The sequence below is a fragment of the Cygnus atratus genome, chromosome 3 (genome assembly GCF_013377495.2).
Source record: "Cygnus atratus isolate AKBS03 ecotype Queensland, Australia chromosome 3, CAtr_DNAZoo_HiC_assembly, whole genome shotgun sequence".
NCBI classification, from domain to species: Eukaryota; Metazoa; Chordata; class Aves; order Anseriformes; family Anatidae; genus Cygnus; species Cygnus atratus.
In genome coordinates this window covers 7,866,303-7,894,216 of record NC_066364.1, presented here as the reverse complement: position 1 = coordinate 7,894,216, position 27,914 = coordinate 7,866,303, and the positions used below count along the sequence as shown (strand labels likewise).

General features: G+C 43.8%; 1 protein-coding gene across 21 annotated transcripts in view; it reads left to right on the top strand.

Annotated features, from left to right (window-relative positions):
* The window catches only part of KLHL29 (kelch like family member 29), a 391,775-nt gene that overhangs the window by 360,143 nt on the left and 3,718 nt on the right, over positions 1–27,914 (top strand). For 20 of the 21 annotated variants that reach the window (XM_035560203.2, XM_035560199.2, XM_035560193.2 and 17 more), the window contains 3 exons: positions 927–1,107; positions 9,922–10,115; positions 18,415–18,559. In XM_035560203.2, coding sequence (XP_035416096.1) covers positions 927–1,107; positions 9,922–10,115; positions 18,415–18,559 — 520 coding nt within the window. Of the gene's footprint in view, positions 1–926; positions 1,108–9,921; positions 10,116–12,666; positions 12,747–18,414; positions 18,560–27,914 lie in introns of those variants that run through there. The other variant, XM_050710106.1, reaches the window with a different exon arrangement.

Sequence of the window (27,914 nt, the reverse complement as noted above, 5' to 3'; positions counted from 1 at the left end):
CCTTACAGCGGCCTGCCAGTGCCTAAATGGGGCCTACAGGAAAGCTGGGGAGGGACTCTTTGTCAGGGGGTGTAGGGATAGGACAAGGAGTAATGGCTTTAAACTAAAAGAGGGTAGGTTTAGATTAGATATAAGGAAGAAATTCTTCACTCTGAGGATGGTGAGGCACTGAAATAGGTTGCCCAGAGAAGCTGTGGCTGCCCCATCCCTGGAGGTATTCAAGGCCAGGTTTGGACAAGGCCCTGGGCAACCTGATTTGGTGGTGATGTCCCTGCCCATGGCAGGGAGTTGAAACAGACGATCTTTAAGGCCCCTTCCAACCCAAACCATTCTATGATTCTGTGATTTCACTTGAGCATCTGAAACTGTTTTACAGGAGCAGTACATCTGGTTCTTCCTTTCATCATTAAATGAAAATAAATAAGGAATTTGTCCCTGAAAATTAGGCATCAAGCCTACAATGCAAGCACTGGCTTTGTTTTGCCCATGTATGTGCTGCTTCCATCCATCACTGTATTAAGCATTTAGATTTCAGACTGGACTGTGTCTCGCAAGCCAAGCTAGGCTCTGCCTCATGACACCTTCTTGCAAGTGTTGCAGTAATTTAATAGACTGGAAGTTATTTATGAACATTGGAAAGGGTCTATCCCCTTACGTACATGTCCCTCATAGTCTGATATCTTGATTTCTTCATGTCATCTAATAAAAAAAAAAAACAGCCTTTGGGACGCATGAATAAATTACACAGATATGCATCATCGGAACAGATGCTCAGTATTGAGGGTGATTTATTTTAATTAGTCAAATGTCATTTGAAGAGTTTTTACTTTGTAACTGGCTTTGATTGCTGTGTGCAGAGCTGCTGCCGTTCCAGGAGCTCACGTAATTCTCCCCTCTTCTTTCCCTCGACCGCATGTTGGTGCCAGGCGGCATGGAGTCGGGTGTCACGCTCGCCGATGTCTGGTGTTATATGTCCTTGCTCGATAACTGGAACCTCGTGTCCCGAATGACAGTCCCCAGGTGTCGACATAACAGTCTGGTGTACGATGGGAAAATATATACCATTGGAGGGGTCGGTGTGGCAGGCAACGTTGACCATGTGGAAAGGTAAAAAAAATATTAAAAAAATGTGGTTTGCTGGTGCTTTGACTTCATGCTATGTTAAAGGATACTTTTCCTTTTAAAAGACACGTCAAATGTGCCGTATGTGTTAAAATAAGCTTTTGTAACAGTTAAGGAAGGAGGAAAATATGCAAGATTAGATTTCTTTTAAAGCTTCAGTGGAAACCATTGTTTCAAAACCAAAGACGAAAGCTACCAGTTTGTTGGTTTGCTCAGGGGAGGAAAGGGAGGAATTAAGCTTCTTTGGACATTTAACACAAATTACACAATGAACTAATAAACATCCTTTGAATTTAGTACTGATGGAAGTCTTTACAGACCACAAAAATATATATATATATATATATATATATATATTTTTTTTAACTAAAAAGAGCAACAGCAAAGTAGACTTCTCACATGCACCCTTCTGGTAAAGCACCCCACCCACCCTGGCCTGGCTGGAAGGAAGGTCCCTCCTTTGGTGCTCTTGGCCTGGAGCTGGGACCTGCCAAGCTCAGAATAAAACTACCAGTAAATGGAAACAGTTTTGAATTCCTGGCTGCGAGGGACTAAATAGAAATGGAAGAGAATGGAAACTTTCCTTTTCAAGACAATCCACATAGAAAAAATTTCCTGTTCTCACATGAAACTTTAAAAAAATGAAGGAACAGAAACACAAAATAAAGATTTAACAAAGTAAAATTCCAAAACTGACTAATTTCATGTCAACAATAATATTCAATAAAAGATAGTATTTTCTGTGCGTATCAGTATTCTCATGAAAAAATAGAAATTAATGAATACTGAAATGCAGTATAAGAATATTCCGTTCCAAAAAGATCAGTACATCCTTAGCCTTACCCAAACACTTAAAAATGCATTGTGACAATAGATTGATGAGACTTTTCTGTGAAATACTTTCCGTTAGTGAATCTGGCAGCCAAAAATACAAGTTTTCTTTCTTTTTGTCAGTTTTAAGTGCTGAATTTGACTACTTCAGCAATATTTTGAGGCAGGCAGTTCCCAGTAAAAGTTGCCTTAGCAGACAATCCAAAAAGGGATATGTCATTAAGCAAGATATGCAAAAAAAAATAATGCATTTTTCAAAACAGTAGGATTAGAGATGTTTTCTATCTATTATTTCTGGATTTGGGGCTTGCAACATTTATGTTCCATTAATGCAGGGGATATTTTTTTTCATTTAAGTAGGTATCACAAATACTAAATACCACAACCTATGTTGAAAGAAGCTTTTTCATGTTTCAAAAAGTTTCGTTCTGTATCTCTATTTTTTGGTACAGTCATATGATTACCCTTTTTTTTTTTTTCCTAAAGGGTTTCTGCCTAGTTCAGTGCATGGGACAGATCAGTCTGGGGAATTAGTAAAGGCGGTAGCAGGGAGGAAGCATCAGTAAGACATCACATTAGGTCTTTAAAGTGTAGAGGATGATGCGGGTGGACACAGAGCAGATGGTACCTGTTTTATGCATGGCCAGGAAGATCTGTCTGGTGCTGAGCGATCACTATTCACATATGGCCCTAGTTTTGTGTTCCTCTGTCTTCACAAATTTGGCATTATTTTGCCTGGGAGAGAAGGATTTGACAAAATAGCCACTGGAAAGGACATAACGCTGTGGGACAGGGTCTGCAGGTAGCCTCCCCTCCCAGCCCAGGCATGGGCTGAAGAACTGACTTTGGTGATGCTCTCAGCAAGTCGGGGAAATGCAGGCAGGCAGCAAAGAATGAATAATAAATAATAGCGAATGCTACACATGAGCATTGCTTCGCTCCTTACTCTGAGCTTAAGGTGGGCACTGCCCCTGGGACTTGCTTTGAAGAAAATCTCACTGTTTTATGCAGATCTTTTTTTTTTTTGTGATTTCTGAATGCATTTGTACTAAAATTTAAGTCAGGACATTTTTAGCTAGGAGAAGTGTTTTTGTGAATGTGGGAAGGTGCAAGCTCAGGAAAGAGACGCAGCCTTCCGCTCCATCTCTCGATTCAGAGGAACATCTAACTAATGCTACCACAGAGAGGTGTCTTGATAAATGTCCTTGATTAAAGTATCTGCTTTAATTTTTCCCAGTCTCTTTCTTTCTTTCTCTGCTCTGATTTTCATGGCCTCTCTTTAGCAATGCGTCCAAAATGTCGGCCAGCTGAATCAAACAACATTAACCCCTCTCGTTCCCTGTCATTGCCATCGCCCAAACCCTTGCTACAAATGACATTGCAGTCTGCAAAGTCGCACTTGGTGTGCCCAGCGTGGCTCAGTGAGAGCAGCTCTGCTAGCTTTCATTCTTAGCAAGCCCACCAAGAGACTTTTACGTAGGGAAGTAGTAGATTTCCTCCCTATCATTTCAGTGCATGCTGCCTCTACCACAATAAGGATGCCTTGTCATGGGGATTTGTTAAGCCCATGGTTATAATTAATCTGCTATTGTCTATGAAGTGACTTGCGAGACACAGCCAGGGAAAAAGTGCAACATGGCCTCTTTTGGGTTATGCCAAGAGCTTTTTGGATGTTTCCTTTTTTGTTCTTTGTATTAAAATGACAGCGGGGAATTACGGAAGCAAAACATGCCATTGCTGAAGCCGTGTGTTTTGGAAAGGATGTTTCAGGGGTCCGCTGTTAGAAACACAGGTGAGAAAAAGATGACCTTCGTAGCTGTACTGAGCAAGCTCACACCTTTTCAGACAAAAGCATTTCCCATTTGGACCAGGCAGCTAATTTCTTTGAGTGCTTAGTAATTTGAATAGTGGGAATCACTGTTCCTACTTTTGCGAGCAGTGAGGCCACCTGAATTTGGGTTGCAACCATTAGCATACATAATAATATCACTGTCATTGCTCAGTTGTCTGCTGTCATATGCACAGTTAATACACACCTTTTGCCTCTGTCTTCTCTTTCTTCTCCCCATAGAGAGCTACAAGGAGGTGGTCTTTTCCCACCATATTTCTGTTGGGGCTGCACATTTCTCTGCGAATACTGTGCTAGGGTTTTGGATGGGACACTGAGATACCGTCTTGCTGGAGGGGGAACCTCTCTGTCATTCCAGCAGGTCTTACAAAAGCACTGTATTAAAATAATGTGACATGATCACATGCTCCAAGTTAAGTGATACAAAATTACATTTACCCCCAAGGTGGACATTTTGACCCTCAGGGTTGAATTTCAGGACTACGCTCTCTTGAGTTTTTGGTTGTTTTTCATCCCAAAGGACTCATCTGAGGTTACAGTCATGTTATTCACCCAGATGGAGCTATGGGGACTTATCCAGGCCTGGTGCATGATACAGTCCAGGACTGTGCCACCAGTGTGAAGAGCAACACACTGGACACCCTCCCCTCTCCGGGCCATCCACCACCTCCCCTCATCCACATACATCTTATCTTTACCAACATTTTGCTTTCTGCTTACTCCATTAACCCAAGTGTGACTGTGCCCAGCTTTGACCAGATTTCAATGTGTTTTCACTGGCATTTTAGAGGGCACATCTCCTGTCCACAGTGACCTACCCTGACTTCACCAGTTAGCAGTCCCAGAGCATGGAGTCTGCCAGGTGTCTTGCTACAGCTGGTCTCCAAAAATGGCAAAAATAATATTTACCACCAGTTTTCTTCTTGTTCTCCACCTGTGTTTTTCTGGGCATTTTTGAAACATTTCATCCTAAATGGTTAAAATTTTACAAAGATGTTTTTGTTTTATTTTTTTTAAACAGTTGTCAGACCATATTAGCTATACATGCTATTACCTGGTTGCACCTAATATATCTACTGCACCATTAGAAAGCATTAAAGCAAGTAGGGACCATCAGACTCCTAATGATTTATGGCATCAGCTCCTGAGCGCTTCTGTCTGTGCTTTCAGTTGTGTCATTGATGCTGAAGGGTGCAGCCTCAACAAAAAATTCTGGTGCCACTTAAATCAGTGGGTGTTTTCCCATCAACTTCAATAGGGTTGAGATTTTTTTTACCCTTTATTTGCCATTTGTCTGCAAAGAGACAGTAAAGTTCTATTTTGACGGATAATATTACAGGACTACCACAAACAGACAGGTGGGAGTCATTTATTACTCATCTTAAAACAATATGCATGTGCCAGACTGGCTGAGTTATAAGTCTGTTCTTGTGAATATACATGGGTATACATTCAGGGAGAGTTATGTTTTTGGAATGGCTGTTTAAGAAAATAACAGCATGACTGCAGTTCTCAATCAAGCCCCTCTGGCAAGGTTCTGTGTGACAGGGAGCGAGTCATTAGGTATTAGGCGAGAGAGTATTACACTTTCTGTCTTCTTCTGAGATATGAGTTGAGTTGGGAGGCGGAGAAATGAAGTGGATCCACGAACTAGGTTTTTAGATAATGGATGGGCCTTGTAATATATGCAATTTGAGAGCTGAGAAGACTGCATATGCTGACAAGACAATATATGTGACTAAAAGTGTGGAAATGTGGGTGCTTTGTGGTTATCATCTGTTTGAAGGACAGAAGAAGATGAATCCCCTTGACCTGACAGCACTTTTACAATAGGGTTGTCTAAAACTGGGAGATTACTTCAGCTGGCAGTGTGTACTTGGAAGAGAGTCTAAAAAATTCAATGTAAAAATAAGCCTTAGAAGCTTTATAAACTGCTTCAGAACCTACTGTTTTATTGATGTATTAAGAAAATTAAATATATAGCCTTGTCCAAGAATAGTTTCTTAAGCTCCTCAGAACAGTCAGAAGAAAATAAAAAAGGCAAAAAATAGTAATCCATTAATATGATTTTAAACAACACGTGAATCATCTGAAGAGCAGATCAATATGACACTGTACGGCTTTATTTTAAATAGCAGCTTTCCTACAAACAGAATTAAATAATGTATAAGAAACTGGAGAGTGCATGTCTGTAAGCTACTGACCGTGTTGCAAGGATTTTATAATGTGAATAAATGAAGATATTTATATGGCTGTTCAATCTAGAAGGAGAGAAATTAAGGGGGGGAGGGGTGGAAGCTATTTTCAGGTACTGGAGGGATCAAAAGTCAACAAGGCAGAGAAGCAAATGGCAAAACTTGAAGTGACGGGGTTTTCTGCTGTTAATATCAGGGTCGTAGGGGAAAAGCAAGAAAGGAGGTGCTAAACTAAACAAGTGAAGCAAGAGGAGGATCAGGCCCACAGCTGAAATCCTGTCAGTGGAGAGTTTTGAAAAGTAGCAAGGTTATTTGTGAGTGTGTTTTTTTCACGCCTGGGCTGTAGTTTCTGCTGGGTTCAGATCATTTGCCTTATCAGGGGTATATAAATAAAACATAAACCAGAGCATAGTGCCTGCACAAGGATCAGGTGAGATGACACAGCTCAGTGCAGGAGATGTGACAGGCTGGGACACACACGTCCTGCGCACATCGAAAGCCTGGTGTCCAGAGCATGGCAGGGCCACGGACCGCGGGATGCTGGACTGCACGCGGGGCAGAGGAAGGCTTGCAAGGGCATCCATGTAACACCGAGTGGACTGCCAAACCAGGAGTCTGTCACGTGAAAGGAGATGTCCTTGAAGTTTCATGTTCAGCATACTGGATGGGCCTACTAGGCCTACAGCCAAGGAGAGGCATGGGCACGCTGGGGCTGGAGGGATCAGCGGAGGAGAGGGAAGAAAAACCTTTGCATGGCTCAAAGCCAGCTCCCATTAAGTCTCCATCTATGGCTTCAAACAGGGGAATCAAATGCAAAACTTGACTAATGGAAAGAGATCAAAGTGATTATTTTTTAAATCAGTTCCCTCCCTGCTGGCCCCTGAGTAGAGATGGTGTTAAAGGCAGCCGAAGAGCCTCACTAGCACCAGAGGTGATGGAGAGATGGCATCACTGGAGATGATGTGGTGAAAGGAGAGGCCAGAGGGTAGACAGGCAAAGCAGGTGTTGTTATTTCCCGTCTTTAAAAAGGTTATAAAGATTCAACTTTATTAATTTTTAAACCAATTTAGTTAATCTGGTGGAAATCCCTCTGTGAACACATTAAGAGCTGACTTGAGCTAGACCAAAATGATGGAAACCTGCTTTGTAGGGGGGAAACTTAAGGAGCTTAGACTACTACTACTTAGTTTATCCTATAGAAGGTGAATAGGTGACTTCTGCAAGTCCATACGTGAAAGAGAGAATTTTGACAGTAGACATTTTTATAGTCTAACAGAAAAAAAGACTTACTGTCAGATGGGTGGGAGCTGAAGCAAAACAGAGACTAGAAATCAGGCCTACCATTTCGCAAGGAGGTAATGAACCAGGGGAATAAATTCCCAGTGGATGGAGGAACTTGAAGGCATCTCTTTCTCTTTTTTAACCACAGAAGTAAGCAATCCTCTTAAGTAAGTGAAAGAAGCAGCCCGTATAAAACCCAAGTTGTTGGTGGTGTTGCGTGGACAAGGACTGGCTGCCACCTGCTTTATGGTTCACTGGCTTTTGAAACCAAAGGACACTCAAGATGAGCATTTTTAAGCTGTCCCACTTGCACCTGTGTCCTGTAGATTTTCAGCCTTTGGCTTTCAGCAGATGAAGTGAAACCGGTCGTTTCTCTGGTTGCAGATGGAGAGCAGAAGACAGAAAGATCAGTTCTTGTCATTTTGAAGTATAAATGGAGAGTAGTGAACGTGGGTTAAAAATGGAGTCTAGGAGGCCTCTGGGGTCCCAATAAAATTCATCCAGAAAATGAACTTTTGTTTCTACAATTTGAATCTTTCACCAGTATTCCTATAAACATGGTCCTCAACTGCCCCCAACTCCCAGCAAATTTGAAGGATATAACCCCTCCTTTGAAAATGTATTAGGAGGATCAGAAAGTCGTTAGCAGTAATGGGTCTGTCTTGGAAGCAGCAGTCTTCCGGGTATTTCTGACAGAGCCAGGGAAGGCAGCACGGCTGCCCACCTTCTCCTCCCAGGCCCTGTAGACTGGCCAGAAACGTTTCTGAAGTTCGGACTGACAGTGGTGCTAAGTATAGGGTGACAGATACAACTCATATCCCAGAAACTGGGGAGCTATAAAGTAAATCAGTTCTTTTCAGCTGTTTTTTGTTTTCTTTTTTTTTTTTTTGCAATTTCTTACCAATTAACCAATTCCTTAACCAGTTTTATTGTACACATCAAAAACTGAATTACCAAACCCAAAATTACTGCAGTAGGCAAGTTAGCAAAGTGCAACCAAAAATGGTGCATGTAACTGTACATTATCTGACATCTTTGCCTATCTGCTAGGATGGCAGTGAGTGCTGCCTTGAGGGCTGTGGGCAAATGCAAGAGATGCTGCATGTGGTGCCTTACCTGGAAGAGGTTTGTGTAGTCAAACATGCATCTCCAGTCTCGGTTTTGGTGGGTTTGGTACCAGACTTTAAGAATCAGCACAATATGGTTGTGTCCTCCTGAATGTTCCCAGCACAGTGTTGTTTAATCTCATTATATTTCTCCCCTTTGATCACTTTGTTGTAGATGAATTTAATTTCCCAGTTACTAATTTAGAACATTGTAAAATGCAGTTCTCCATTCTCATTAAAAGGGACTTTACTCACTTTTTATTTTTCAGTTAAAGTTTGCCTGCTTTTCTTCATTTATGAGTGTGTTAATTACTTTTGGTTATATTACTTGGAAACTCATTAATGCACTTTCATTAAGCACATTAGTTTGTGCTACTTCCACCATTTATTTCTTTTGTCCCTTATATTTTCCCCAAGTTTGGGCAGTGAGTATTTGAGGGACATGTTACAAAGGGAGAATTCCCCTGTTGCTAAATCATTTTCTACAGATGGATTTGTGGCCATGGATTCATTTAATGTTTGCATATTGCATATTACTAATATTAAGAACAAAAGCCCCGAATGGGTGAAGAGGACTTCTGTTCTTGCAGTACACAGTTCTGAGTAATTGCTTCGCAGGAAAGTCCTCGTTGACTGAATGTGCCATTACATGGAAATATTGAAGCCTAAAAATCACATTATTTTCCACTGTCTCCAAGACTCATTTTAGAGCAGCTATTTGGATCCCTGCCACATTATCTTTAAAAAAAATTGACGTCTGTACTTGTGACATTGTCTAAAATGAATCTTCATCCATGGATTATTAACTGCACATCCCTTATGGTCAATGGCTTAATTAAATCAGATACTGATGACCTTAAAACTAATTTAGCACTTTCATGCATACTCTTTTCTGTTTGGTTCTTCTCAAATATAGATTCAATGGTGAAATCTTATTCTGGCATTAACATTTGCAGCATCCTGCAATGAAGCACATGGTTTGCACAATAGAAAATAAATGGAAGCAACTCACTCTGACACAGAATGTGCATCGCTGGTCAGTTAACTAGAGTAAAAAGACCTATCGTGTTGCATTATAGTGCAGGTGAGATGTGTTCCACAAGCTGAACAACTGAAGTATATTAACAGCTGCCTGCCTGCGGTTGCTATTGGATATCACTGCACTGATTTGCAAGAATAATCTCATTGTATAGTCGTTAATAGAAATTAATTAGTGGAAGACATCTCAACAAAGATGTCCCGAGTTTCTTTAGCTTGGACTATAATCAGATTTGAGAGGCATATACAGAAAATAGGACTAGCTTTCTCTGGGCTTTTATCAATGTTTTAAAAGCTCAGAAAAGGCGTTAATTACACTATTTACCAAGTGGTTGAATTTGTATGATGTTAGAAAATACATTTCCACCTCTGCTTTTCTTCAGCTTGTCAAGCTGCCTTTCTCTTATATCCCAGCCTGCTTTCTCTGCCTGTCTATCCTGCCTTTACTCTTCAACTGGCATTGCATCATCTCAGCTCACTCCAATTGCTCTCATCGCAGGTACGATACAATCACCAACCAGTGGGAGACCATTGCTCCTCTGCCCAAGGCTGTGCATTCGGCCGCTGCTACCGTTTGTGGTGGGAAGATCTACGTCTTTGGTGGGGTGAATGAAGCCGGACGAGCTGCTGGGGTCTTACAGTCCTACATCCCCCAGACTAATTCGTGGAGTTTTATAGAATCTCCAATGATCGGTAAGGGGTTCGTGTTGTCAGAGCAAACTCATATTATGAGACAGAAATCTCTGTGCTACAAGTATTTTAATGCCTTTGTGCAAAGCAAATTAGTTGTTTTTTGGGGGGGGGGAGATATGTTTATAGCAGATTGGCAGGAATGCATGTATTTTATACCAGAGAGGCAATTATCTGGTTCTTTACTGAAGGCAATTGTCACTCATTAATACAGCTAGTTATCAGCTAGAAGTGATGAGTTCGAAGTAGAGGAGAAAGGAAAGCAGTTATTAGGCATGGACAACTAGCAATTTTAGATCCAGAAAATCGTGAAATGCAGTGAAACTTCATTCTAATATCATATGTTGCTCCATGCTTAAAACAACACTGCTCAGTCAATGGATTATTACTCGTGTTTTTGTTAAAATGGCTCCTCTCTGGTAGGAAGTGGTGGCCATTCTTAACTGGGATTTATCAGTGGTGTTGACAGGCATACACGCTTCAGATTCTGAGATGTCCAAGACATGTAGATTATTAAAACTGTGTTTATTAGTATATGATGCCCTTGAACTCTCTGAACTTTTTACAAGATAGAGCAGGAAGCTCTATTTTTTAGAAAAAGAGCAAGGTGAGAGGCCAAATTTTCCAGGGTAGAAGCCAACTTCAGAAGTAGAGTCTTCCAAAATTATGATAGTGCTCAGAAGATTGCAGTTTATTCCCTTTCTTTGCCAACTTGAACCTTGAAAGTTGAGGCTGCTTTTGGAAATGGGATTTAGCATTCAGCCTCACAAGGGTGTTCCTGCAGGTGACAGCTGACCTGGACCATGTGTCCAAAGAAACAGCTCTCATGCAGTCATCACAGAGAAGCTGTTTTAGGATGCCTTGCTTTTGTGTCCTAAACCTCTTCGTCGTGTTGAAACTGTGGTACAAGATGCTTCATGTAAAAAAAACATGATCTCAGTGTTCAGCCTGGTAGATCAAGTATGAGCAGCAAGCAATAAATTACGCAAGTATGGTTATGAGGTATCCAGATGTGGCCTAAGCACATTCAGAAAGCTAAAATAAGCTGCTCTTTTTTTTTTTTATGGTGGCTCATTACAATTATTATGACTCTCTTCTTGGAGTTTCCTAGTAAAACAGATCACGAGGCAGTGGTCCAGCCATGGCTGTAGCCTGCCCCATGAAGACAGCGCTGCTGCTTTCCAACTCCCTTGCTGCTGTTTGTGTCCAGCCTAACTTAACATGACATGCATATGATGCAGCATGAAGTGCCCAGCGGGAGGGCGTTAACCAGCAAAAGTCGTGTTTATGTAATACAGCAGTGCAAACAAACCTATTTCCTGCATTTTTCCATCACATGGCTGCAGCTGTCACTGTTCATTTAATCCACTGACTGACGGTACGAGGTTTTCCTATACTCAGGGTGTATTGCAAAAATGAATGCATTATGCAAAGAGGTACTCCTTTTCCTTACCAGAATAGCACAAGTGCCACAGGAGCTAGGAAATCATTCCCTGGGCTCATTATACTGTCTAGCAGGCATCAACACTATGCGTGCTTTGGAAAAATCATCCAAACCATCCAGAGGTGGGTTTGTCACCCATTGTTCTAACGCCTGTGTACTACCATTTCCTAACAAAAATACACAAAAGACACCAATGAAGGTAAAAGACAATGTTTATGTTTTCTTGGTGTAAACAAAGTTAATTAGTTAAGTTGAAGGCATAAAATATATGATGAAATGCAGAGTTGCTGTGCGCCTTTGTTCAGAAATGTATAATGCCAATTTATTTGCAAATGAAGTAAAAGAACACAAAGTCTGAAAAATTGCACCCCAGTGGAGAATGTCTGGGAAAATGAACTGATGTGATGCTTGGTCTTCTCTAAAAAGGCTGTAGGAATACTGGAAATATATTTTTATTTCTCCAGCTCTACAAGGACCGTAGCATCACCTGTACTTGTATCCCCAAACAGTATCCTCAAAGAGCTGAGTGATACTGCATGTGCAGTTCAGTCAACCTTTACTTAAAACAACGAGGAAGTAGGAGTCATGGGCTACTTTTTACAAAATGCAGATGGGATGAGATGAACTCTGATACAATCATTTCTGGGGTGCCTTTGACAGCCTCAAAGCCTTTTTGTGTGTATTTGTGGATTCTTGAGGTGTCTCTCCGGACTAAGTAACCTGAGACATCTGACAGTGAGCTCTGTTGTTTAAGATGACTCCCGAGATCAGTGAAGCCTGTTCAACTTCAAATGGAATAACAGATTATTTAAAAACACCTCAAGTATGTTCAAATATGCAACAGTAGATGCCGGTATCAAAAGAAGTCTCTGGAGATCTTTAGGCCAGTAGTACCTGTTTTAAGTCACTGGTATTTTACAGCCATCAGCGAGTTGAATGCAGCATGGCACACATTTGAACCCAACAGATCCATCTCTTCCAAAGCATTGTGTGCCAGCCTAACTCACGGCAGCACTGGTGTCAACCATGGAGAGGGAAAGGGTCATTTTTAGGATAATCTTAATGGAGGTGAAGCAGGCTGGATATTGAATTCTTGTCTATGTTGAACAGGTATGAAGCGGGGACTGACAGCACATCCACGTAGTTCAGCCCCAGCTCTCTTCTGCCCGCCTTTCTCCTCCAAATAAGCAGTGAGTTCACCCCCAGTTTCCATTTGTTCTTAAGCCTTCACTTGACATGAGATGTTGGGACACCTGTGGGCAGTAGGTATGAAACTAGGCTCACCAACACGTTGCACGAGTGCTGTGGTAGCCTTGGGGTAGAAACAGGTTTTGATTACACGTCTCTCTATTTGGAGAAGATACTCTTTCTCAGTTCCCCATCCTTTGCCCTGCTTCTGTCCTCCCCATCTGTGGAGCCAGCAGATGTTCGTGCAGCAGCACAGCTTGATATCACTGGGATAGTGGAGCCTCCCAGGGCTTTTGCACTGCATGTTTTTGGTAAGCCACCTTGCACATCCTCTTATGTTCGGAGCTTTAAGAAGTATGCTGGTGTTGAGCCAAAGTCCTACAACAGTAAATGAGCCCAGGCTATATCCTTGTAGTGCTTGTCCTTCCATTTCTTACCAGGTCGTCCTATATAGCTCTGCTAAAAATATATTTCATGCCCAGCTTCCTAAGTTTTGTCCTATTTAACAAGATGGCCATAGACATGCTGAAGTCAGTGATTGTAGGTAAGCCTAATTATCTTGTCACTGCATTTTAGTTCACGTTGTGCCTTCATGTCAGGGCACTAAAATATACCTTTTCTGATACCCTGAACAGTCAGCATCTCTACTGATGGAATTACAAGTTTTGATTGGTGTTTCTGGATTGTGAGTGTTTATTCATCACCACTGCTAACTTCTAAAATCTACTGAGAATTATGGGAACACAGAGGTCAAAGATCTACGAGCATTTCTGGTTTCTAATCCAAGTATCTAGTTCCTCCCCATACCATTTACTACTGGAGTAATATGTCAAACTGAAGTGGGCCAATCATAGAGCTATGAATGCAAGAAATATCTGGAAAACGGTGTTAGCAGCATCTGGGCATTTCTACTTCACCATCCTCTGGCTTAGTTTGGTTAAAATGCACAACCAGTCCCATGAATTTGGGCTTCACAAGACAAATCAGAAGTATGTCTTTGTCCTGTCCCTCTTCCCAAGGCCTTAAGTTCGGTATTTGTGCTGTGGATTGGGCTGGCTCTCACCTAGAAGTCTCAAAACAATGAGTCTTGTGTAGTTATGAGAAATCAGCTAGCATCTCTGTCTTCGTGTGGGGTGATGTAGCTTGGTTTCCTCTTCTCATCTGCTGCATGTTCCCCACCATAGCCAAACTCATCAGGCCCGTTCCTGGAGCACTCCTGGCCATCATCATTCCTCGTCCCGCTGTCTCCTTCTGCCTTGTTCCCCGGGGAGCACTGGCTTCCCCTCACGGTGACAGCACTGTGCCAGAAGGGCTGACATCCGAGACCTCGCTGCTAATTGCAATATCTGCACTTCAGCCTCATGAGCTATGTTATGGATTAGACTGCAGTCTCTTGACTGTTGAGGGACGCTGTCTCATCCATTACTATGCCATTCTTGAGCTTGTCTGCATAGTATTCAGGGAGAGGAAGAGATGCTTCCTATTAAAAGCAGATTTGGATGCTATTAATTCGTCTCCTTTCTCCAGTATGCTTCATCATGTGCATCATTCTCATCATTCTCCACACCCCAGCCGCCCACGCCTGCAGGGAGATCCTTTGGTTGGAGCCGTATCAGGTCTGGTGGCATGCTAGCATTTCTTCCTCCTGACAAAAGTATTGGGTTTGGTTTTAATAACCTGTTTCCATATGAAGTGCTGCTGCCATTCATTTTCGTGCCACTTCAGGCTCTGACTGAGTGCTTCACTGGAAGGCAGCATAAGGTCTGTAAGTAATCATGGAATGGAAAGCAGATCTATGATACTTGACCATGTAATGTACCAGGAGATATGAGAGCCATAAAACACATCACAGATAGTATGTTGTTGTTAGAAAGAGAGGAGCACACCAGTAGGTTAAATTATCAACGCCATGTGAAGTACAGCTCTGGCTCAAGGATTGTGTCTGAGTGCATGCCCCTTCCTGCAACAACTCGTCGCTAGAAGAGCAGAAATATTTGCATGTTTTCCTACAGCAACAGCAAAGGAGAATGATGCTATGATGTTAACCACGTGTAGAGATACCTTTTATCTATTATTTCCTTTACATTTACTCTGCCTTTTAATCTCAAGTGAGCTTGCTGTCATGTACAAATCTCATTTAAGATTTTCCAGCCCTAAATAGATTGCCATATCCGATAGCTCCAACATCTGAATGTTGGAGGGGAAAGGAGGCTGCTACTCCATAGCCTCAGTTTCCATTTCCCTCTCCTCTTTCTTCCTTCCCTCAGGCAGGTATTTGAAATAACCAGTGTTCTGGCCGTGTCCCATTATAATCCTCTTACCCACAGGAGCTTCTGCTCACAGCCAAAAGTGTTGACCAAAAAGCCCAACCAGAACGTGCTTTTGCAAAATCAGGGTCCCCCACCACCTTGCACTATTACCATGTTACAGATCAGCAGTGACCAACTTTGGGGGCTTCTGGCTGTTTTCATGAGGTTACGAAGTCCTGGAAAGGGTAAGGGAAGGACACAGGTAGCACCTGGGATGAAGCAAGGCTGCAGATTGAAAGAGGTCATCCACGCTTAGGTGCCAGCTTGAGTTTTCCAAGCTCCTTGTGTCTGTGAAAAATTTCTGCCTCCTTGGTAACAAAACAAGAAGTAAAATACACTGCCTTCTCTCCACCAGCGTCTGGAGGGGAGTCCCTCGTGTCCTTCTGCCATATCTTCATCAGGATCTGTTCCTCCCATATCTGTGGCTCTACGACTGTGTCCTTTTACAATGAAAAAAAGAGAGAGGTTTAAACCAATGCTGGTGACTTTACATTTTTACAGTACTGTTTGCTGTGAACTTCTCCCTTCCTGAAAGAAGCAGCAGAGATTTCCTTGTTTCCTTGTATTTGTAGCTAAAGTCAAAAGCACTAGAAAGACAACAGATAGGTGGTGCATTGGAAAAATGAAGAGAATCAAGCATGATTGCCTCTTAAAAAAGAAAAAAAAAAGAAAGAGAAGAAAAGAGAAGAAAAGAGAAGAAAAGAGAAGGAAAGAGAAGGAAAGAGAAGGAAAGAGAAGGAAAGGAAAGGAAAGGAAAGGAAAGGAAAGGAAAGGAAAGGAAAGGAAAGGAAAGGAAAGGAAAGGAAAGGAAAGGAAAGGAAAGGAAAGGAAAGGAAAGGAAAGGAAAGGAAAGGAAAGGAAAGGAAAGGAAAGGAAAGGGAAGGGAAGGGAAGGGAAGGGAAGGGAAGGGAAGGGAAGGGAAGGGAAGGGAAGGGAAGGGAAGGGAAGGGAAGGGAAGGGAAGGGAAGGGAAGGGAAGGGAAGGGAAGGGAAGGGAAGGGAAGGAAAAAAGAAAAGAAAAGAAAAGAAAAGAAAAGAAAAGAAAAGAAAAGAAAAGAAAAGAAAAGAAAAGAAAAGAAAAGAAAAGAAAAGAAAAGAAAAGAAAAGAAAAGAAAAAAGAAAGAAAAGAAAAAGAATATCACACTGTCTGCTTATTTGAAAAGAAAAAAAAAGTCACTATAAAAATAACCAAGGGGGTTCCCTCTTTTTCTTTAACAAAAAGGAATGTGAAGTCAGTGATTCAGTCTCCTGAGAAGTCGCTGTTTCTGCCTTGAGGGAGCACCAAATAATTTCCCTGTGAGATTTGGGAGTTGAGTGCTGAGCTCTTTTTTTTTTTTTTAATGCGAGAGTTTTATTCTTCTGCAAAATAGTGCTAGTTGAAGGAAAAAAAATACAGGAAAATGTGATAATTAAATATGAAAAAATTCTGATGAGTGTCTTAACTGGAAAAAATGTCACATATGCAAGCCTGATTTGGAAAGGGATGTGAGATGAGTTGTTAGGACAGATAAGTCTTTCTGATGAATTATAGTGGCTTAGTGGCACCGAGAAGAAACTGAATACTCCTTGTTCTATTTTCTGGATGAATTAGTTTCTTCCCATCTGTTCCCAAGGATCAGTGACATTTTCCTAATACATCTGTGTTTTTTGACATATGCCTGTAGATGCTGAGAGTAATAGGAGTCCATCTTAAACCCGTAACATGTTTTGTCTGTGTTCACGTCAGGTGCTGCAGCCCCATATTTCCCCCAAACTGCGCCAGACCACACCACAGCCATGCTGGAACAGAGGCAGACACCACAAAACCATTATTTCCCTTTTAGTTTAACAACTTCAAACCCCAGTTAAGGAAATTACCGCTCTTCTGGACACATTCAGCAACTTTTGCTTAACTCCTGTCAAATTAAATCTCTCGTTACATTTTTTTAATGGAGTAAGATGGTTTTAAAAGAACCTCAGAGTTACAGTGCCAGCCAGGCAAGAGGTAAGAGAATGCCAAAAGTAAAGTCACTGGGGTTGGTTTAAGCCCATCTCTTTCTTTCTTAGGATGCAGTCGTAGAGTCACAGATATGGGAGGAACCTGTATAGCCCTTGGACTCTGTATGGAGGCCATTATGGGCAACGCAAGTAGGGATCGTGGCCCTCCTCTCCAGTGTGCTGCCCTAGACACCCTGCACGTGGCCAGCAGCACTTTGTCCAGGCTAATTCTCCTGTGGCGATGCAAGAGGATCACCCTTTCCTGAGATGCATAAATACAGACTTGGGAGAAGCTATAACATATAGCTACTCACAGAGACTTTTTATAGGAAGTGGCAAAATATGTGTCCACTAACACCAGGATAACCACCCAGGAAATGTCTGCTCCAAAGGGCTTAGGCACTTAATTCTTAGAGAACTAATTGTGAGGCATATTTTAACTCAAGCAATGTATTTTCCCATCTTTTGTTCCCAGACACTACTGATTGGTTTCGCTGAAACGTTGATTAAAAAAACTGTTTCGCATTAAGACAGACACCATCATGAGAAATTTCAGCCCAACTGGCTCATATTTAATAATGTGCATATGGCGTGATAGCGGCATACGGGGCAAGTCAGCTAATTAAATCAGAATTATTTTATTCAATAAATTATGGTTAGTATTTCTAATAATGTTGCAGCTAACTGAGAAGTTTTAAAGCATCCTTGGAAACTTTGATTGAACGTGACTTAGGAGAAGGCACTCGCTTAATTTCAAACCCTGGTGTCACGCAGTTCATTGCAAGACACGGGACTGTTCGGAGGTACTTCACACATCTGAAAATAAAAATACAGGTGAATGTGTGAGACAGATGAAGGAGAAAAAAAGTCAGGTCTCAGAAAATCTTCTGGATTGTGTGGGTGACCTTCCCACAAGCAAAAGAATAGAAAAGAGAATCAACTGTTGAATATTATTAAGTGGGACTCTGCACTGTGGGTTTCTTCTGTACTTAGCTGCTGCACAGAAGCATCTGAGTTAAAATTGGGAAGCATCTGAGTTAAAATTTGCAGCAATTCAAAAGTCTGAAACAACTTGACATCTTAATTTCATATGTAAGAGTGGTGCTTTCACAGTGACTCCATTAGGCTCTGCAAGAGGATAATTGAACTTTACCAGTTTAGAGGGGGGTGTGTACTGGGGGATGAAGGACGGATGAACTTTAAAAGTGCCTTTGAGAACCGTGAGAGAGGAGAAGAAAACCAGGAAAGATTTCCTCATTTTTCTTTCCCTAGCCTTGGAGGTATGAAGAAACGTGACTTATCTATAAATAAGGGGAATGTATAAATAAAAAACAGTCTCCAAACCTGAGCCTAAAACTGATCTCAGTGTTGCTTTCCATTGACAGATAACAAATATGCTCCTGCAGTCACTCTCAATGGGTTCATCTTTATTCTTGGAGGAGCTTATGCACGGGCAACCACCATCTATGACCCAGAGAAAGGCAATATTAAAGCAGGTCCCAACATGAACCACTCCAGGCAGTTCTGCAGGTGAGAAAAACCATTCAAATTGAATTACCGGTGACTTAACATTTTCTGCTGCTAAATAAACTAATGCTGCCTAATAGCAAAGGGGCAGGGGAAGGGAGTTGTGTACCGTCTGGGGTTTTAAAGTACGTGTTTGGAGTCCTTTAAACTACGTGTTTAGGGACGCAACGTTTTCCAAAGTGTACTTCTAGCACCTTACTGTGGTTCATGCGTCTCCTGATATTCAGGCACTGGGGGTTGAGGGCAGGGCCATGCACTGGGCTCCCCCAGCAGAGCACAGTCACCCTGTTTTCCTCTCTTTGACATGTGTAACCAGAGGATGAGAAGTAAACGCTGTATGAGAGACTGCCATCATGTGGGACTGGATTTTTTTGTCGAGCCAAAAGAGCCTTGAAAGGAAAAAAAAATAGCGAATAAGCACCACACACTGATAGTAATTATTATTTATTGTGTGTCTTTGATTGCTTTTTGGGCTCGCTTCCCTTATCCCAGTCACAGGTTTAACAAACTTCCCAAACTGGCAGACAAAAATAAAACTTGGCACCCCTCACAGGTACTGGCAGGACTTAAAGGCCTTCTAAAAAGTATTGCATTACTGGTACAGAGAGCAGAAAGGCTGGCTGGTTTCAGGCATCACCTAGCGCCAGCCCTTTGCGGAGCACCTACCCATGCTGGGGGCTGGCCGAGCTATCTGTGCCGTGCTAAAAAGCCATCGCTGGCTGGTGAATGCTGCCAGCCGTGCCCTGCGCAGGGACAAGAAGACCCATCTCCCCTTCCCGGCTGGGCTTGGTGAAGGCTTGGTATTCATTTCCACAGCAGCAGTGCCTTGAGGCTCTGAGCAAAGCCAGGGCTGGAGGGGTTGTGCCCTGCGGGCAGGGACAGAGAAGTGGGGTTGCCTCAGGGCCACCAGTAACCCCATGTCTTCAGCTGCTTTTGGCCCACTCCTTAGCCCAGGGATTCCTCTCACACCTGTCCTACAGTTGAAAAATCACCTCTGTGTTTCAACTTGGGGTTAGTCTTTTGCTTTGGTGGAGGAGAAAAAAAAATATTTTAAGAAAGCACATTCCGTTTCTCTCTTTTTGCTGTTTGTTTTTCTTGTTTTCCCCCTTTTTTGCTTCCTTTTAATAATTTAAGGAGCGCCCTCTCTTGGCCGCTGAAGCCCATTCTTGTTGTTTCAACCAGGGGATGTTAGCCGAGCATCACACACAACCACTTCCCAAGGTTTCTGACACTAAGGGATGCTTTGTTTTACACCCCACAAACAGCGAACCTTCTGGTTGACCAAAGAGAGTTAAAACCTGTGCCATACGTCCTAGCTGTTGCTTCAGCACCATGATGGTGATCCCAATAAACTGGCCTGCCTTAAGCAGAATATGACACCCGTCAATAAAAAGTAACTTCAAACTTTTAAATGATATTTTTGCCAAAGCCTAAAGCAGCACAGCAGACTGGAATCCTACATTTACAGCGGGATAGTCACCAAAAATAGGAATAGTAAAATACATCCTATTTGATGCCAAAAATAAAGGCACTATTTCAAAAATTTCTAAATGTGCTGGGACATGTTCAAGGAAAAATATTTTGGCCAAAAAGAGATGTGAAAGCTGCGGCAGAGACTAAATAAAGCAATAGGCATGGAAATAGGAAAAAATGGAAGCTTAGCAGTAACAAATACCAGGTATAGGTTAAAAGTTGGCTGCTGCTAAAAGCAGCTGAGGGAACCATTGAGGTACTGATGACCAGTAGGAGTAAAAAGAAAAGGACTTTAAACCTGTTAGGATCAAATCTATAATTTTAATCAGTTAGAAAACCATTGCTGATGGACTACTGAAGTGTAACAAAACGATCTGATGGGTATTTCTCATCTGCGCTTGGAAAGAAGCAAGAAAGTTTGGTTCCAGCTTACACTGTGAGTGGACCAACAGCAGGTATGGCTTGCAGCAAGGAGAGATGTGAAAAAGGTCAGAATTACATTCTCAAATCAGGTAAACTGGCCATCTTACACACAGGCATCTTTGGGACTTGGCTGAGAAGCTGTTGGAACCACTAACGTTGATTTTTAATAACTCTTACAGTTCGGGGGATTTCAGACAGATCAGGGCACTGCCAAAGTGTTTCCCATATTTTGAAAAGGTGAAAGGCAGAATCTTAGTGCAGCAATTAATTTTGCAAAGTATCATCATCAGGCTAAGTAGTCTCCTTTAGCCTGGTGGTGGTCCTTTGCAAAATAACAGAGCGGTTAATTTGGGATTTCTTCAACAAATAACTACATACTAATAGTATAATGAACAGCAATTGATGCATTTTTGTGGAAAATGGGTCTTTGTCAAACAAACCTGCTTTTTGCTTTGGCGGTAGGAGTTGGGTTCTTTGCTTTGTTTTTTAATAAAACACGCCTGGCTGCTAAAGACAACTGTGATGGTATAATATAGCACGATCTCTCCCAGGTATTTGGCTGGTATTATATGGAATTAACAAGGCACACATTAGAGAGATTAAATCTGCTTCACTGACAGATCTCAAAATGTAGTTGTTAATGAGAAGGTATCATTGAGCGAGGCCATCGGTAGCGAGCATTGATTCTTCTTCAATGCTATTTAATATTTCTACCGACAATGCAGGTAACAGAAAATCCCCCCTGGTAAAGGTTGCAGGTGGCATCACACGTGGTGGGGTTAAAAGTATTACAGCGTGAGCAATGTAGGCGGTTATCTGCATGTCCCCGTTGGGCGGTCTCAAGCCAGCAGAGGCGTTGTAAATGCAAAGCAATATCTTTAGGAAGCACGACTGCAGCTGCACCTGCCAGTGCTCCTTTAGAAAGCCAGGCCCTCGGAGGAGTACAAAAAGGAGGCCACTCGGAGCTACAAACATGAGCTCTCGTTGTAATGCAGTGGAATATTGGCTATATTGCCCAATACTGTCAGTGCAATATTGGCTACAGCGTATGAGCTGTAGCAGGGAAATGAAAACACGTGGGGAGGAGAGAGTGCAGCTGCACGCAGCGTTGGCACCAGGAGGGGACGACTCGGGTCAGCCCAGCAACATGTGGAAATATCAGCAAAGTTCATGTGAAAGCAGCAAGAATGACCCCACGTTGCAAAAAATAAAAAATAAAAAAAAATCTTTGACATGAATTTTAAGGAGTTTGTCAAAGAAAGGTTGAGAGGTGACTTGATCACTGGGAGCAAATGGACAAGCTTTTGGTTTGGCAAACCAAGGTTGCAAGGGCTGGAAAGTGAAGTTGGGCATCTCAGCCTTGAAGTGAGGCACTTCCCTGACAGCAAGGATAATTAAACAGCGAACCAGCAAGGGACAGATGAACTCACCAACACGGTGTTTTTAAGAGAAGATTAGATGTGTTTCCAAGAGAGATGCTGCCTGGGGAACAGTCTGTGGCCTGCGTGTACACAAACTCAGATTAACTACACACACAGGTCCCTTCTGACCTTAGCCTGTGAGGCTACAAATTCCTCCTTCCACTCATTAGCATGGATCACAAAATACATGATTTAAAAGCAGCAACATAAACAACTTAAAAATTAACTGCATGCTATCGATCTCCTCTCAACAGGAATCATTCAATACCAAATTTGCTGGGAAAATCTTGACCGCATCACTTCTGGTTTTATCTGCACTGCTTCCACATGTTAAGTGCGGTTGCTCGGAGTACAGGGAAGAGAAAAGCGCTTGATATTCCCTGCAAAGCACATGTGGAAACATAGAGGTCCATCAGAATTGTTTTAATATCCAGTTAAATTACCTTTAGTGAAAAACTAAACATAAATGGCTCAGCTCTCCGGCTCACGCTCAATACAAGAGCAGCTTGAGCACCCATTTTCAGATTAAGCCCGGCCTGATGGAAGTCAGTAAGAAATTTGTGTTGACCTAGAACTAGTCCTTTGAGGGCTGGTGCCAAATGGGCGCTCGTGTGCGACGGGCCCCATCTCAGTTTGGCAGCTCGCAGGGTATTTGGAGATTTGGAAGCCCTGCGCTTGGCAGCAGGCAGCCCTCCCTTTGCGGGCTGGCGCTCTCCCTTCCTGCAATGCCCTTCAAGGGTTTATTTTTCCACGAGCAAAAAGAATACAGAATGCGTTTCTGTGTATGATTAAAAATTCCATATCCTGCTCGCTTGGAATTCAGGCAGTGTGCACACAGAAGTGTGCTACAGCGATCCTCCACAGGGTACAGCAGCAGCGTGATGGTGCCAGCAATAATTCCAGAGCAGCTAATTTAGTACCAGCAATTCCCAAAAGGTACCAGAAAAGCATTTTCTTCCTCCTCCTCTGACTGTTAACCAGTAAGATTTATTAGATGGTTCTGCCGAATGGAAATCTTTAATAAAACTTAGGCTCGGACTGAACAGCACAACAAAAACAGGATTGGTTTGTGGATTTTTTTTTCCTCTTCTTTTTAAATAAGCCCTTGTTCTTGAACAGTGAAGCATGGTGACTCCTGCGCTTAACTACCAGGCACTGCTAACGTACGGCACCAGCTGCAGACTCCCCCAGCTGCTTCGTTTCCTCGTCACAAAGTTTGTGATAACTTTGGGTGCTGGAAGGGGTGAGAGCCCAGCTTGTCTGGACAGCAATTCCCAGGTGAAGCTCCCCAGCGGCCGCGCGTTTCTCCAGCCCACCGCTGTAAGCACGCAGCATTTGCAGCTGGAAGTCTTGGTGGTCCAGAAAGGAAAAACCTAACTCTTCCAACATATCTGCAGGAGATGTGTGGCCGGGACTGTGCTCAACAGACAGCTGATGAGAACTGCAGCACCAGGCTAATAGCAATAATTTCTGCAGCAGTTCACGGCATGAAGAATTTCTGCATGCATTTAAGCGTAACTGATACATGCACAGCACTCAAGCCATTACTGATGAGCGGCCGACTTAGGAATAAAACATTGCTGGTTTTCAGCAACAAGTAACGATGCCACGCGATGGTTTTGGATCGTTAGAAAGTGCTCGTGGAGTATGGGAGAGCGTAACTGGAGCTTGGCCAAAACACCCACACTAATAATCCAGCTCCAAGAAGTGGCATGATCGCCTCCTAATTGACCATGACTAATCTGGACCCTCATTTATCCATCTAATTGTGAAGACGACACCTCTGGCAGCACAACGCGGCCACCCGCGTGGGAGCCTTCCCAAACATGGTGCCTGGTGCCAACCTGGCCACAAACAGTCCCAGCAGCACAGCCGCCGACCCTGGGACGCCGTCTTGGCGTCCTGGCTGCCACCACTCGCAGAGACTGCGGCTCTTCTTCTCGCTTCCACCTCACAAATCCACAGGCAGGTTTCGTGGGAAGGTCCCTGGACGAAGCAAGAGCTGCTGTGGCGAGCCAGCACCCTGCAGGCTTTTCTTCTCCGAGCGCTTACCCCATCCAGTTCAGGAGCATCCTTCAGTTACGTTTGCAATGAAACCCTTCTGAAGCCTTAGGGTGAGAAAGAAACCCATCCACTAATAAATGCAAGGTGGTAGCGTTTTTTCTTTTTTCTTTCTTCTTCCAAGCAAATTTTATGTCTATTGAACTGATAATGTTTAATAACCTTTTTGGACTGGCTCCAAGTAAACTTGTGAGTCCGTGTGCACACAGGCATGAATGAGGTGGGAGAGGAGCTTTGTTTGTAGCCCCAGAACACATTAGGGTTTTGTGAATCAAAACAACATGCTAATTCAGCCATTTCAGATCTCTTTCACAACCCCCGACGTTACAAAACAGGATTTTTTTTCGTCTTTTCTTTTCTAACATTTCCTGATAAGGCTGATGTGATCTTTAGGACTAAGCAGGAAATTTTACAAGAATAATAATAAGCAAACTTTGCTGGTGCTCCCTCCGCTTGGTGCTGTCGTGGCGCCGACGCGGCCGTGTGGAGACGTGCTGGAGCAGGAGCTCCCAGGCACTCACCTCTCAAACATCCTCTGTTTGACATCCTCTGCTTCGGGCTGCTTCCAGATTACTGCCCACCAGAAGACTTCTGCTAGACGATGGTGTTGAGTGAAAAGCGGAGGGCCCATAACGTTCTTGAGGGGAAGGTGGCCACCAAGCCAACAGCAGCCGATCACTGCTAGCTCCTGTGTGCCGAGGCTCCACGCCGGAGCCCGAGCGTGCTTAGGGCAGGGCTTGCTGAGATGCCAAGAAGTGGAGCAGACAGGAAGGTTGTTGGTCTCACGTGGTTAAATAAATTGATGAAAAAGCAACCCAAAGTCAACGATTTGCTTTGTCCATCAGGATGTTTAATGGGCAGCTGTCAGACAGGGATCATCTCTGCCACCTGTGCGCTCAACCTGGGGAAGGACTGGAAGGTGGGTCTGTGGAGAAGCGATGTAGAGGGTGTCCAGCTTACAAAAGCATGCCAAAACATCAACAGCCAGGCACCCACCAGCCCTTCCCACACCTCAGCACCACTGGGATTTTCTTCAGAGCATGATGCATAGCTTGGTGGAGATCAGCAGAAGGACTGGCCTGGAGGTGGCCATGTCATGGGGACGGTCACAGAGCGGCCCGCTGACACTGCTTACGGTTTGGGCAATCACAGACCCCACAGTACCTTGGGTGAGTTGCCTGTAGGGCCACAGGTGAAGGCTCTACCCCATTCCCCAGGGAGCAGAGAGCAGGGTAATAATTTGCAAAATGCTGAAACGTTTCCCTGGAAGGAGTGCACAGAGCGACCTCTGTTTTGATGACGGTCACCTTCACCTAGGGCGTGCTGCCAGGTGGTGCGGGTCTGGGTGCTCTGGAGCTGGGGAGGTCACTGTCCCCGAGCTGCCAGGGGGCTGCATCTTCCACGGGGAGGTTGTGCGGCGCAAGGCTTCGCTCCTTGCCAGGTTCTGACAGCCTGTAATCATTTTATCTCTCAGGATTAATGGCACTGAGCAATAAACTTGCATCCTAATTATTGTAATTATTTCTTTCTTTGTACGTCAGCCTTGGTAACGATGTTTTTACAGCCGATGGGATGGAAGGGAGGGGAGAAAAGAAATATTGTCACAGTAATGAAGAGAGAGCAATGAGCGCTCGCCTTTCCACTCACTTTCCTTAGGGTTTTCGAGCCCTCTTGAGTTTCCTGTTCCCTAAGGTCCCAGAAATTAACAACGATTGTCCTAATATTGCAAAGTAGCAGCAATCTAGGACTAAATTCCTAATTGATCTTAAGTACCTACCTCCCACTTTAGCCCTGGAGATGCCTGAATATCTCCACGTCCCCTGCGCACGTAAGTACCCGCTGCACTCTCAGAACTGCCTGTTTCTTGACAGCAGGAGGAGCTCACTGTTTTTCTTAACCCCGGGCATGACTCACGAGCTAAGCGTTATGCCAATCTTATCTATGGCAATTGTGTTCGGAGAGGGCAAAAGCTACTCTAATCACCATTTAAAATTCATACAGTCTTTCAGAGGGTGGAATTCAGCATCCATTTCTTCCCTGATGCATTAGCGCCGTTCTGAGAGGCTACAACGTGGAGCTGCTTTTCTCAGCTGCTGGTCAGGAATTTATTTTGGCGCCGTAGCCCAGGTGCTGGAGAACAAGAGCAGCGTTTGTCCACCCACCGCAACCCCAAATCCAGGATATGGGCTGAGGACACCAGGAGGGTGTGCTTGGCTGCTCCAAGGTGGCAGCAGCTCTGGCTTAGAGCAGCTGTGGCTGAACACACCAGAGGAGACTTTACAAGAAGAAATGGGGGCAGCCGAGATGCTACACAGACACCTGTAAAGCACCCATGTCCCTGTGTAGATCCCTGTCAGTAGATGCCTAAGGAGATACAGGGCACTTAGGGCCAGACCTCAGCTAGATGGTACACAGCCAGCCAGCAGGGGCTGGTGGCATTGGCACCAGAGCTGGAAAGGCCCCTGGACACGGTCCTCCCTCTGTCCATCTCCTTCCTCCGTCCAGGTCCAGTGCTCCCTCCTGAGCCTCCTGGGGTAACAAGCAGTAAGAACAAGACAGGCTCAGCGTGACAGTGACATGGCCACAAAGGTCATCGTCTGTGTGGTATCTAGTGCTGTCGCCTATGCCAGCGTGTCTACCAGTAGATTAAAATTAGCTCGGGCTGCTCATGGGCACTGGGGCTGTATTCATCAACACTGATGAAAATGGCCTCAGGCTCCAGGTTGACATTTCCTGTAATTTCCCCTTATTTATAATTCTGCAGCCAGATTTTTGTTTTCTTTGTTCCAGTGTGTTTGGTTTTCTTGCGTAACTGAACAAAGTTGCTAAATTCATCCATTCATTTTTTTTTCCTCCAGTTTTGTTGAGGGGTAGCATTGTAAGGACTGATCAGCGTTTCTTCAGAGAGCCAAGGCAGCAAAGCTGCACCGCAGTCCATCTCTGACACGGGACCACTTCCATACAGCACATCCCAAACCATACCCCGATTAAAATAAGCTGCCATCTCCTTCGGCCTCACTGTTAAGAGAACAAAACAGAGCACAAACGGGAACCTCTACCCTGCAGCCCCATTTCCAAGTTCACAGCCTGCTGCTCTCAGGGGGTCAGAGCATCCTCCCCATGCCATCCTGGCTACAAATCCCAGCCTGTCTTGCTTCTAAATATTAACTTGTTTCAAGACAGAGTTGGGTTCTCCCCTATAAATATCTTAGTCCTAAACCTGAACAAGTCATCTGGTTTCATTTAAGTTGCAGCGCAGCTCACTGCAGCCATTTCAATACCAGCAGTCCACTTCATTGCCAAGAGGCTGATTTCTAGCCCGTATAAACTTGAGAGACCCTTCAGAGGGGCCCAGAGGTTATTAACACCCTGCTCTGGCGTAGTTTTTAATTGATAATCATCACACTGGGGCGCCCCCTGCGCTGAAGGCTCCGTTCGGGCCGGTCGCTTGGTCCAGGCCTCGTGAGGCAACTCCTGACAGCCACACCACCACACGAAGCCCTCCCCGTACAGCACACAGGCACCAGTAGCACTGCTGGGACAAAACCCATGCCGATAAACACACATGTGCCTGATTTACCAGGCAGCTCATCCTGCTTATCCTGTGAAGGATGCGAGGCTTGCTGTGGGCCCCGCCGGCTCCAGCTCCTTCAGAAACGGCTTTGTGCTCCTTCAGAGCCATCTTTCAGGATGACACTTGTTTTCCTCAAGTCCTCATTCTTCCCAATTTCTCCCTGACGTTTCAAAAATAATTACCAGTGGTTCAGTAAGTTCATTAGCAAACTCCCTTAAGACCTTGGGCTATGTATCATCCAGCCCTGCTGATTTGTGGATAGGCTCTAATCAAGTGCTTCAAGTCTCTCTTGCCCTCCTCCTCCTTTCAGATTAACAGTTATTTTGACAAGATTCTCATTATTTCCCATTTCCTGGTGGTATCCAGGGACTAGGCTTATTTGAGTCCTCGCTGTTGTCATTGTGGG